This window comes from Parambassis ranga, chromosome 14 (assembly GCF_900634625.1).
Source record: "Parambassis ranga chromosome 14, fParRan2.1, whole genome shotgun sequence".
NCBI classification, from domain to species: domain Eukaryota; kingdom Metazoa; phylum Chordata; class Actinopteri; family Ambassidae; genus Parambassis; species Parambassis ranga.
This window is the reverse complement of record NC_041034.1, coordinates 6,557,799-6,570,142: the sequence shown is the minus strand read 5'-3', so window position 1 is coordinate 6,570,142 and position 12,344 is coordinate 6,557,799. Positions and strand designations below refer to the sequence as shown.

At 37.9% G+C, this 12,344-nt stretch overlaps 2 protein-coding genes across 4 annotated transcripts; both read right to left on the bottom strand.

The window, feature by feature from the left end:
- Positions 1–3,456: 3,456 nt before the first annotated feature.
- Positions 3,457–5,488, bottom strand: LOC114446335 (uncharacterized). Of its 3 annotated transcripts, XM_028421876.1 has the most exons (7): positions 5,180–5,484; positions 4,780–5,097; positions 4,382–4,669; positions 4,147–4,266; positions 3,989–4,063; positions 3,846–3,907; positions 3,642–3,777 (listed from the first exon to the last, which is right to left on the bottom strand). In XM_028421876.1, the coding sequence occupies exons 1-6, from the start codon at positions 5,232–5,234 to the stop codon at positions 3,852–3,854; spliced, it is 912 nt and encodes a 303-aa protein (XP_028277677.1). In that variant the 5' UTR covers positions 5,235–5,484; the 3' UTR covers positions 3,642–3,777; positions 3,846–3,851. The 3 variants fall into 3 exon arrangements, with proteins under 3 accessions (XP_028277676.1, XP_028277675.1, XP_028277677.1); XM_028421875.1 differs by lacking the exon at positions 3,846–3,907 and having other exon boundaries at positions 3,457–3,777; positions 4,780–5,040; positions 5,180–5,488; XM_028421874.1 differs by lacking the exon at positions 3,846–3,907 and having other exon boundaries at positions 3,457–3,777; positions 5,180–5,486.
- A 95-nt stretch (positions 5,489–5,583) lies between these two features.
- Positions 5,584–11,920, bottom strand: LOC114446470 (sodium-dependent phosphate transport protein 2A-like). The gene is made up of 17 exons (XM_028422114.1): positions 11,785–11,920; positions 11,558–11,701; positions 11,380–11,491; positions 11,102–11,297; positions 10,890–10,985; positions 10,712–10,763; positions 10,462–10,629; positions 10,263–10,379; positions 9,930–10,054; positions 9,748–9,860; positions 9,394–9,677; positions 8,300–8,451; positions 8,111–8,177; positions 7,679–7,984; positions 7,042–7,329; positions 6,807–6,929; positions 5,584–6,249 (listed from the first exon to the last, which is right to left on the bottom strand). Exons 1-17 carry the CDS (start codon positions 11,918–11,920, stop codon positions 6,149–6,151), a joined length of 2,580 nt encoding a protein of 859 aa, XP_028277915.1. The 3' UTR covers positions 5,584–6,148.
- Between the last annotated feature and the right edge of the window lie 424 nt (positions 11,921–12,344).

The following is a 12,344-nucleotide window of genomic DNA, read 5'->3' as shown; positions in this document are numbered from 1 at the left end:
ACTTTTGGCTCCATCGTGTGGTCGATCTCAAACCTTGCTCCTCCACTGTTTAAAAACAAAAAAAACTGCAAGATAATTGTGCAGCCTTTTTTACTCGTTAATCGCTTTGTTAAACACTAAAGTGAAATACATGCAAATGTGAAAATACAGTAAACAAAGTAAAAGATAACAAATGTGAGTTAATAAAAAAATCTTCTTTTTGCCACAACTTCAATAATCCCACAAACACACTTGAACATATGATAATCATTTTCAGAAGAAAATTGATTTGGTGACATGTTGGCAAGCAAAAGAAAAAATAGTCCTACAGGTTTTGTCCAAGTGACACATAAGAGCTTCTCAATACTTAGAAAACAGAATTGTGTGTAATGTGTTTTATGTTTTTTTTCTCACTCTAACATCAGTGTAGATAACTTCATCTTCTGCGTTACCTGGAAAAAAACACAACTATCAATAGAGTGTATAGCAGAATACATCGTGTTTCTTTTTAAAAAACCTCCGTTCACTCACCCTCATTTACAGCAGTGGGTCTTGTTGTTTTATGACACTTTCTTATTAAAAGAGCCAAGGCCACAAGAAGAAAGAAAGTGACAGCGCTCGCTGTCACAGCCACAATCAGAACAGGGACGTTCCGTACAAAGCCTGGAAAGCACAAATACCAAATTATCCTTCTCTAATAATAATTTTTACAGAATTGTTGTAATCAAACTGCATTAAACCATGCAAGACTTTTAAGAATGGTATGAAAATATCACGGAACTCACGCAAGAGAAAGCAACGTTCTTTACCTGTACAGGCTGTCAGGGGTGTGACTGTTCGCTCTTGACTGACTCTGTTCCAAACTTGACACATGAGGTTTCCACTCAGTTGTCCGTGTAAGTTAACGGCAACAGCTGAATTGGATTTTTCTCCTGTCCAGTTGCTCACAGACTGGCTGTGTGCTCTGCTTTGCATCAGTACTCGACCATCTAAAGTCAAACAGATCTCCACTTCATCTCCCTCAGAGGAGCAGATGATCTGCATTTGTTCTGATGACAAACACGTCCGAGAGACGGTGGGCTTCGACACTGGAGCTGAAAGACAAACATGAAACACTGAAGTCTAAACTTCAAAATATAGCATTCAAAATATTGTTGAGATTTTTGTCCCATGTAGCAAACTTTTTAACTTTTAATTTAACCATTTACCAAATCACTAACAAGTGTGTGTAGGTCACACCTTTTTGTTTGTTTCCTTTATTTCATTAGTAGCTCGTCTTACGTTGTACATATTGAAATGATACAGTTTATCAAGAGGAATCCTAAAGGTGATATGGTTTCTCCTTTTTTTTCCAATTTCCTTAAATCACAAGTCACATTTTCCTTGAAAGTCCAATAATAATGTAAACAAATTATAATACAGTTAATTAACTGAGTAATATCTTTTAATAAACCTAAACCTAAAAGTATTAGTAGCTTACAAGGTAACATAATATTTTCTTACATTTTTCCTTTGTTTGTTTTTCTAAATTCCATATAATGTATACTGTTAACACAAATATTTATTAAACACCATACTGTAAGTTTAAAAAATGCTCTTTAATTACTATTATTATAGTTGGCATTGAATTCAGTAAGCATATTGAACCCACCTTGTATCTCCAGATTCACAATAGCTTTTCTTATCAACATGCCGTTGGATTTAAATTCTTCCAGTGTGTAATTTCCTGTATGTTTCTTCGTGGCGTTCCCTAGTTTAAATGTTCCGTTGTCAATGCCTCCAGCCTGCGTTACATATTCCTGATTTATCTTGTGTTCTCCAGTTTTCCCTGTCTTTAAAATCCTGTATTGGCCGTCCTTCATTAAGAGAAGTGAGGCGTTTGGCTTATTTAACAGATGAAAAATCAGCGGCCGACCCACGGCTTCAAAACACCGACGAATCCCAGCAGACTCAGAGAAACTGCATTCAGTAGACCCTATAAGGAAATTAAACATAAAAATTACATACTGTATATAAAGACCAAAGGAAAATTTAGTGTTTGTAAAAATCCTTTTTTAATGTAAAATATTGTTAATATTTATCCTCTATTCACCATACTGTTACACTGCAGTGTTGTCTACCTTTTTCCAGAGCTGTTGTTGCCAGAACTGTGATGATCATGTAGATAAAAATCATTTTCTGGAACACACAAATGAACATATAGAAATATAATTGCATCTTAAAACGTAAAGTTAAGCCTGTTGCATCTAAATGGAAAATTCAGACTTATAAAGATGTGATTAAAATGTTTAACTTTTCATGAAAAATGTACTGAAATTCCTCTATCATTCTTTTCAGTGATCTTACATTTGATCCAAATTCAAGTATCACTCACCGCACTCACAGTGGTGTGATGTCTTCAAGGCTGTGAATAGACTCTGATAGACAACTGGTTTATGCCCTTCTTCTTCTTCTTCTTCTTCGGTGCCTTACTGTGTTAATGATAGGAATCACGGAAGCAGGAACTCTTGTCTGCACACAGCTCTGTCAGTGAACTCAGAATTATTTTAAATTGTGCAACATATTTTTGTGTTCTTATTTTTAACACACATCAGTTTTGTGGTACTTTTGTAATTTGTTCTCACACATACTGGCATGTTACGACTATAGACATAAAACCCTAGACAATAGACAACCACAACTTTTTCCATTTTCCGTGGCTGCTTCAGCCACAGTAGCAGACTGCTGTGAATACTTTCAGCTGCAAAGTGGTGTGGTTACTGTACCTTTGGTTTCAGAAGCTGCTGATAAAGACATTACAAATGTCACAGTTTACCTACCACTTCTTTGCAGGAAAGAAACAAAAATGTTTTCTTGTTGATTATATTTCTCGCTGTTGATTTATAGCATATGGTTGCTGCTAATGTTTAAAACTTTGCAATTTGTTAGCAAGCTACTGCCATTCCAGTATGATTAGTTTGGCAGTGGTGTAGAAAGTTGCCAATGACAGTGGGAGACCTCCACAAGGAATCGTTTTACTCTCACTGTTGTGCATTTCTAATAACAATCAGAATTTTTCTGTTGGTGTCTTATTATAGTGTAAATGTTGGATGTTGGTTGCTGGTTGCAGGCCCATGATCCAACAGAATAGAGGCAAAGGGCATAGGTTTGCATATGGACCACAGTTACATATCACAACCAATATTTTTGGAAGACAGAATAGTACCTAACAATATTTAACATTCATTTTTCTATAACAAAGATCTGATGTTTTTTTCTTTGGGGGTCAATATTGTCCCTACCAAAGCTAGAGGCCCCATATTACACTAGTTATGGCTCCATCTTGTGGCCAAAGCTGGTCACAGGTTTGCAACCCCTCCACACCATTAATAACTGCAAGCCAAGAGTGTATATTGGTACATCTTTTGAGTTCACTAAAAGTTTACTTGAATTCAATTTTATTAAAATTATATAAATAAATTAAAAGATGTAAAACAGTTTACTTTATTATCAGAGTTTATTTGAAAAGTCCAAAGTTAAAAAAGAAACAAACATTACCAGTATTGTCCATGTTTAAGTATGTTTAAAAAAAACAAATAATTTTATTTTTCACAAACTGTTCCCATATAAAATATGTCTTTGACATCTTCCTTTTACAGCAGAGGCTGCATTGTCTTTGCTGTGCATTAGAGGTCTATATTTCCACGTCCACAATGCACCTAACCGTCATTGTGTTCTCCTGCAGATCTGAGGGTTTTTTTGTATGTTTTATCACCCTTACATCTGAATATATGATTTTATCGCCATCTTCAGAGGTATCTAGGGGGGAGAAAACTATGTGAAAGTGTTTATCACAGAACAGACATGTTTAACAAGCTTTGACTTACCATCATCTACAGCTGTGGGTCTTGTTTAACATCAGTGTAGATAACTTCCTTGTCAACATTATCTAGGTTACAAAGCACTTGTTAAAAGTCACTGAAGGTAACATGTTGCTTTTTAAAACCTCTTTAAACAAGTTTTGACTTACCATCATCTACAGTTGTGGACCTTGTTTTTTTAACATCTGTGTAGATAACTTCCTCTTGAACATTGTCTGACACATCTGAAAACACACACACACAAGCAAATGTTAAAAGCTTTTATCACTGAAGATATGTTGCTTTTTGAAAACTTTTTTCCGCGTACTGTTGTTTTTAAGGGTGGGTGTTCTGTGAAACTTTATAACAAGGCCCAAAGCCACAAAAAGGACGAAGACGATGACATTAGCTGTCACCACAGTCACAACAGGGAAGCTTGTAAGAATATCTGAAAAGACACAAATATTTAAACAACATATTATTTTGTGATAATAATTTCAAAGAATATGCTTTTGTCTTAACAGAGATAAATAAAAAGCTCATAAAATATGTGATCACCTTACCTTTACAGTCTTTGAGGTAAATAACCGTTTGTGCGTTGCTGACTTTGTTCCAAACTTCACACGTGAGGTTTCCAGTCATCTGTCCGTGTAAGTTGATGGATGCAGTTGAAATATTGGATTTTTCCACTGCCCAATGTCCCATAGACTGGTTGTGTTCTCGGCTTTGCATCAGCACTTGACCATCCAACATCAAAATGAACTCGGCTTCATCTCCCTCTGATGAGCAGATGACCTGCATCTGTTCTAGTGACAGACACTCCTGAGACACAGCAGGCTTTGACACTGGAGCTGAAAGACAAGCGTATAGAAGTATTTATGAATACGTTCATACAGAGAAAAAGATGTTTTTCTTTTACCATTTTTTTTAATAATTAAACTTTTTTTTTAAATTGACGTACCTTTTATTTCTAGAGACACATGTACTTTTTTAACCAACATGCCGTTAGATCCAAATTCTTCCAAGGTGTAATTTCCAGAGTCTGTCTTCATGGCATTCCCTAGTTTATATGTTCCACCATTGATGTACTGAGAGTGATTTGCGTGTCTCTGATCTATAGTCACATTCCCAGAGGATTTTAAGAACCTGTGTTTGTCTTCCTTCCATAAAGTAAACGTAGTATTTGCCTTATCTGACAAATGAAAAATGAGCTGCTGTCCTACTGCTCCAAAACACAGATGAGATCCGTTAGATCTAGGGAAATTACATTCAACAGACCCTAAAAAGAACAATGAAATGTTTAATATTCTAAAATTCAGAGATTGTTTCCTTAAATCTTTTCCTTTAGTACTATACTTTACCTTCTGCCAGAGCTGTTGTTGCCAGAACTGCGATGATCATGTAGATGGGAGTCATTGTATTTCTGTAACTAACTATTTCTGCAGCTTCAGTCAGTCAGTATAAGTCAGTTCAACAGTATTGAAGAAGTCAAATTCCAATAACAATTTGTTGAAATTATGCTATGATTCTTTCCATTGCTATCAGCAGTACATGGAGTTAGCTCAGAATGGTTACTCACTGCATTCACAGTGGTGTCTTCCTCTGACACTAATGTCACACCTATTGTTCAGAAGTAAGTAGTTAACATAGCAATGAGTAGGTGACAAATGTCTCATGCAGAGGTGTGAGTTTCAAGACCTGTCTTATCTGATAGGCTACAAACTGCTGCTGCTTCATAGACAGCTTTTACAAGACCTGTGTATCAGAAAAAAAGCTATTATGAGATCAGATGGAAATATATGTATTGTACACGAGAGGTTATGTATGATTAAAGACAGAAGGACAGTGTTTACCCACTGTACCCAATTTAAAACTTATACAGGCCTATACTCAGACACTCGGATGTCTTTGCTGTGAAGTACTTGACATGGTCATGGTCAGGATGCTCACCGCCTTCCCTGAATCCCTCAAATCATTAAAATACAGGTGTAATACAGGCACAGCTGCAGACATGATCAGACTGCATAGGTAACATGCTGGCAGGTCTAAGACATTCACAACAGGATGTCAGGCATAAACAGTGGAAATATGATAGAAATATTTTAATGCATGCACTTAAAAAAAGAAGAAAAAACACACTTATTAAACTTCAAGAAATACATTCTTATAAGACAAAACTCACCCCGAAGTCTGTTATTCACACCCTCATCTTTCAGTACACAGGAAGCATATATCTGTACATCTGCAGTCAAGGTGTGCAATAGGAAATGCTTTTTCACACCTTACAGCTTACAACAAGTTCAGATGAAAAAGTATTCTTATAAGTCTCATTAGACTATAGATGGAGTCCATGTGGATCCAGGCTGGCTCCTTTGTCTTTCAGAGTTACTCTGTTTGGGTTCGGTTGTCAGCTCAGTCTCAGCAGCACAAACTAAACACAACATTAACAGTGAAATGCAAATGTGTCAATCTGTATGCTAAACAGCCATAAAGTGAATAATAGTGATTGTTAATGTGGCACATGTCAATAGGAGAGATATATTAAAAGTTTGGACACACCTTTAAATTTTTTTTCATTTTAGATTAATGCTATACACATTACAACCAAAGAAACACATACTGAACAATGTAGTCAACAAAACAGTGTTAAGCCAGAATGTGTTTAATATTGTAGAACCTCTGTCAGCTCCATCAGGTAGTCACTTCACAGTGTTTTTGAGCACTTGTTGGTTGCTTTGCTTTCTCTCTGCAATCAGCTCATCCTAAACCATGTCAGCTAGGTTCAGGTGCTTGTGGAGGCCCGGTCATGTGACTCAGCACTCTATCACTGTTTCTTTCATTCCTGATGCCTGTACCTCATGGAGGTGACTGAAAGAATCCAACGAGTGTCATCAAAGCAAAAGGTGGCTGTTTTAAAAGCTACTTTATGCTTTACTTTTTGACGATTAGCATTGACATTTATTGAATTGCAAGTCTGATGAAGCTTACCTTCATTAACAGGCATAGCTCTGGTTTTCTTATGTACATAGTAGATACTCAGACACAGAGTCGTGAGAATTAAAGCAGCAACACCAGCTCGCACGGCTTCAATCACGATGTAGGAATTGGGATCTGAAATGCCGATAAAAGAATCTCACGTAATTGCAAAAGAAATTTGTTCCTTATCTGTAATACAGTGAAACACCACATAAACAAATAATGGTCATAAAAATTGCTTGCATACCTTCACAGGCTGTCAGGTGAATAACTGTTTGTTCTTGGCTGACGTTGTTCCAAACTTGACACATGAGATTTCCAGTCATCTGTCCATGAATGTTGATGGTGAGAACTGAATTAACAGATTTGTTGGCTGTTCTGTTGCTTAACAGCTGGTTCTGATCTCTGGTTTGTATCAGTACTTGACCATCTAAACTCAGAATTAACTCCACTTTATCTCCCATTGTGGAGCAGATGACCTGCATCTGTTCTGGCGAAGAACACATCTGAGACACAGCGGGCTTTGACACCGGAGCTAAAAGATAAGCATTGCAAGGGATCTTTACCAATACATACAAAGCCTTCCACTTTAAACCATGCGTCCCTATGTGAAGCGGGCCTCCAATATACTGTAGTTTGCACATTACTTTATTTGTACAAGTGTATAGTGAAATGGTGAAATGTTTGTGTAGCCGTTCCGGCATATGTGCAGTTGGTAGTCTAAAGTGAGTCAGTGTAGGAGTTGAAGTGTGGTTAGGCATCAGTTTACAGAAAGTTTTTAAAGAAGAAACCAAAGATGAGATGTTTTTTTTTATCATTTTACTAATTGGTGGTAAACACAACCTTCTTTTAAAAGAATAAATAAGTAAATAAATCTAACCTACCTTGTATTTCTAGATGCACGTTTATTTTTCTCAGCAGCCTGCCATCAGGTCCAAACACTTCCAAGCTATAGTCTCCGGAGTGTTGCTTTGTGGCATTGCCTAGTTTCAGTGTTTCAGACTGATTCATGTGTTTCTGATGTGTCTTCATTGTCTTGTAGTTGTTTTTCCTCAGAATTCTGTATTTGTAGTCCTTCATCAAAACAAGTGAAGTGTTTGCTTTGTTGGATAGATGAAACATGAGCGGCTGACCCACTTCCCCAAAACACAGAGTTTCAGCAGATGCTGAGAAATGGCACTCAGTAGACCCTAAAAGACATATTTGTACAGTTTGAAAGTGTATACTTTCATCTAGTTTTGTTACATTTTCAAGATAGATGAATGTCTATCTATGTATCTATGTTTCTTTAATGAATTTCTATATGTACCGAATACCTTTAGCCAGAGCTGTGGGGAGAGCTGTGATGATCAGGAAGATAGAAACCAACATGTTTCTGTCAAACTGAAGCAAACATTAAAATACAGTCACATATAGAGTTAAAAGTTAAAAACCAAGTTAGGTTTGACATCTAACGATGCATATAAGATTGCATGCGATCAGTTTTATAGTAAAATTTAACTCACCGCATTCAGAATGTGTCCTATGTATTGCCAGGCACGCTGCTTGGTGCTTTTCTTCTGTTTCGGTGGTGTGGTGAGCCTCCAGGAAGTGGCTATTATCTTGCACAACTTGCTGCTTTGGCCATAAGAGTTAAGTATTAAACTTAGTTTTTCATCTAAAAAATACAGGTGCTGTGGATTCAAACAATATGCAGTTTGTTTTTTTTTACAATAAAATGGTGCAGTAAGAAATTATTAATTGCAATGCTAATGACCACGTTTTATACCTATAGTTTTCATTTAACTTTGATGACCTGCAGGCATGAAAACTTCCTGCATATCACCAACAGACATCTGCATCTTTTTAACTTTCACACATGTAAGGTAAAACATAATTGAGTGTGGAACTGTCAGCGAAAACCACAGCTTTTTTCTTTTTCACAGCCCTGTTTGTAAAACTCACCACATCCCTCCCTGTAAACACATCTACACACAACATTAAAGATGAGCTCGAACTTGCCACAAAGCAGATGGGTAAAGACCTCATTTTGTTTTATCTACAGTTTTATTTGTTCATATAAATTATAATATCTACATATAAATTACGTTAATATTTGCTTCAGTTGTGTTAAACAGAAGCTAGCCTACAATTTCTCAAATGAGCAGACTCCAAACGATGCGGCTGGACCTGATTGTGATCTGGAAAAATTTCAGTTGTTTGATTATGTAAATAAATGGCTTCAAACCATGAGGAGTGTCAATTTGTATATTCATGGCACATCTGGGTTCATCATACAAAGTCAATCTGCTACAAGCCTGTGCTTTGGAGTTGAGTACACTCATTGTTTCTCTTTTTTCTTTCTGTAGACACGCTGTGTAAATATATGTCACTTGTTATGTTGTCTGTATTATTTTGCCCAATATATTGAAAATCACAACATCCAGGATCTCCTTGTGTTTTCCCACCCTCTTCGGCCTTTCGTTCTCTTCTATTTTGCTTCCATCTCCTTTTCTTACAGCTGCAGCCTGTAAGAATGCACAAGGGAAACTGATTATTGCCACAACGCCCACAAACAAAAATGAGATCATTATCATTACTTTATCAAGTATTTATTTACCTTTCTCTTGCTTGCACCACAGGGTCACAGTGGTGATGAAGTCATCCAACGGCTGCAATGAGGTCATCCAAACAGGAAGAAAGTCCCAGTTCTGTAGTCTACGGGGCAAGCAATCAGGTCTGCGCACCTGGAGGACATTTATCGTTGCAACAAAGACTATCACCACCATGACTGGAACACCAATCCCAGTCATCACCTTCCAGCCAGCCATGGAGAGTGCAAACACCACGGATGGCAGTAGCATGAAGCAAAGGAGGAGGTACAAGACTGCAAACCAGCGGTACCTGAACATGTGAGTTGTATTTGTTATTCATTGTTGAGTATTATGATTTCTTTTGAAATTGGCTACCATACCTAGCAGTGCGTTTGCCAAGAGCACAGGCCATACGGATGGGTAAGCGGGTGGCTGGTATGGGATACCACAGCAGGATACCAAGGAGGTTAAAGAAGAAATGACATAAAGCAACCTGAAAACAAACAAGGAGGTGATGGGTTAGGGGATTCATTTTGTCATTGACTGTTGTGTTTTTGTGTACCTGTGTGGCAGCAGCTAGTTTATCCCCTGGACTAGCCAGAGCTGCCAGTGTAGCTGTTGTAGTGGTTCCAAGGTTGGAGCCCAGAGTTAAAGGGTAGGCTCTTTCAATACTGATCACACCAATCCCTGAGGGGGCACACATACATCAGATACAAATTCTCCCTCGCTCAGTACATTAGCAATATGTACCATCGTACAAAGTGCACAATATTTAGAGGATTTTTTTAACTTTATACAATGAATTGACTGATTTGTATATTTTGTGCATGACAGTTTGATTTGATGTCATGGGGTGAGTTGGAAACCACAAACTTTCAGTGTGTGTGTGTATTACCTATGAGTGGAGTGATGGTGGATGTGAAGACAGAACTACTCTGAACCAAAAAAGTCATGCCTGCTCCCACTAAAAGAGCCAGATAACCTGCCAGCCAAGTAAAAGGGTACGGGAAGTCTGCAAACCAGAACAAGCCAAATGTATTACTATTAGTAATAATATTATATATATTAAGAAACTGCTGTCACTGCCATAATACCTGTATTAACAACATTGTTGATAGCACTGGCCACCTGGCCCTTCAGCAGGGAGTTAAGCAGTTTAACAAGAAGTATTAGAGAGCTGCACAAGACCAGCAGAGAACAGGCCAGGAGGATCAGACCTATAACCAAGTCCGACAAAGAGCAGTCCACAAAGAGATGTTTACCTGCGCAGGGACGGGGAGAAGATAAATATTTATTAGAAAAAATAGACAGCATAAAATCCAAAAAATCACAGAAAACCCATACATTTCTCTGTGTGTGCTGAAAGGTTGTGTGTTCCCCAGGATGCTTCATTGTCCTGTTAACAATAATAAACAGGTAGACATGAAAGACATGGGAGAAAAATGATCCTCCAGATTACCCTGTCTCCATGAGCAGTATCTGAATAATAAATGATAAGCATCAGCTGTAATCTGACATGTACCTTCACAGATGTGGGATGGCACCACTGCTTCACCAGACTCTTGTTCCTCATGGTCTGGTCACCTGTAGCAATGGCATTAATGACAGATGGATCCAGCTACACATAGAGAGAGAATATTACCTGTGAACTCATTATGCTTAGGTATGCAGGAATTTAAAGTTTAATCTGTAATGTTTTCTCTGTGGATTATGCCAGTTAGTTGTTTACTGCACCTGGATTATCATTTTAGTCAGTGGCTCAGTGAGGACTTTCAGAAGTTGTGGAGCTTCCTCTCCGCTACTGAAGTGCACCATATCAACCACAGCCTGTGACAGGTGTCTTAACATCCCACTCACAGCTTCCAGAGGGAAAAACACCAGGACTGACAACCAGTTAAAACAGTCGTGGACGGTAGCTCCAGAGAATGCCCTGCAACACATACAAAATGACAGTTTTTTTTTTACATGAATCTAAATATGTAAATACCGCACACACAGACACACAGCTGTACCTCTCAAACTCCTCTCTGTCTCCAGCTTGCATTAAAGCCACCATAGTATTAGTGACAGATGTTCCGATGTTAGACCCCATTATGATGGGAATGGCTGCCCGCACATCCAGCACTACACAGAAGAATATAGTGAGACAACATCTGCATGTATAAATGTTATCTGTAGTGTTTAACTCACGTCCAGAGGACACAAGGCTGACGATAATGGAAGTAGATGTAGAGGAGCTCTGGACTAACACAGTGACCAGTATCCCCACCACCAGCCCTGCCACTGGGTTAGACAGGATGGCATTTTTCTGGACGATATCTCCAGCTACTCTACCTGTCAAAAAGACACAATAAAAACATAAACTTTCTAGACATCTATACTATAAGAGTAACGACAACTGACACTCTAACACTTACCTCCAGCTAGTTGGAATGCAGAGCTTAAAATGTCAAGGGAGCACACAAAGAGGTAGAGGAGCACAAAGAGGAGAGGAATTTTACAGAGTGTAGATGCCACTTTTTTAACTCCTCGTTGTCCGGAGAGGGATACCATGGTCAGGATTACTTATCTGTTGGAGTACAGTAAAGAGCCAATAAAACATTTAAAAATGTGCCCTGTAACACCTACAAGAACCACACACAGTATAAATACCTTTCTTGCCCTCCTTAATGCCCTCCTGATAAAATGGTGCCTCCTGTTTAGGAAGTAATAAAGTAATTTTGCACAGTCAAAGACGAAATAAAATGAGACTTGAAGAAGCAGACGGAGAGGAGCAAAATGACAGAACAAAGAGAAGGAGCTGTTACGGTGTAGTGTTGATTAACTCTTCTGGTAAAGTATGGACAAGTGTTGAAACACGAAAGCTACGATTCATTAACTCACTTTTTTCTTCTGGTCTTTATCTGTAAACTATCAGTATATCTCATATTGCCTTGTTTTCTTCCTGTCTTCATAAGGATTATTGTCCAATATTTAA

Coding starts and splice junctions, on each gene's coding strand:
- LOC114446335 (XM_028421874.1), bottom strand. CDS start 5,234: ATGACTCCCATCTACATGATCATCGCAGTTCTGGCAACAACAGCTCTG. Junction 4,064..4,146: donor ACCCACCCTTAAAAACAACA/GTACGCGGAAAA, acceptor GTGTGTTTTCAG/ATGTGTCAGACAATGTTCAA. Junction 3,778..3,988: donor GTCCACAACTGTAGATGATG/GTAAGTCAAAAC, acceptor TCTCCCCCCTAG/ATACCTCTGAAGATGGCGAT.
- LOC114446470 (XM_028422114.1), bottom strand. CDS start 11,920: ATGGTATCCCTCTCCGGACAACGAGGAGTTAAAAAAGTGGCATCTACA. Junction 11,492..11,557: donor CAGCCTTGTGTCCTCTGGAC/GTGAGTTAAACA, acceptor TCTTCTGTGTAG/TGCTGGATGTGCGGGCAGCC. Junction 8,178..8,299: donor TAGGACACATTCTGAATGCG/GTGAGTTAAATT, acceptor TGTTTGCTTCAG/TTTGACAGAAACATGTTGGT.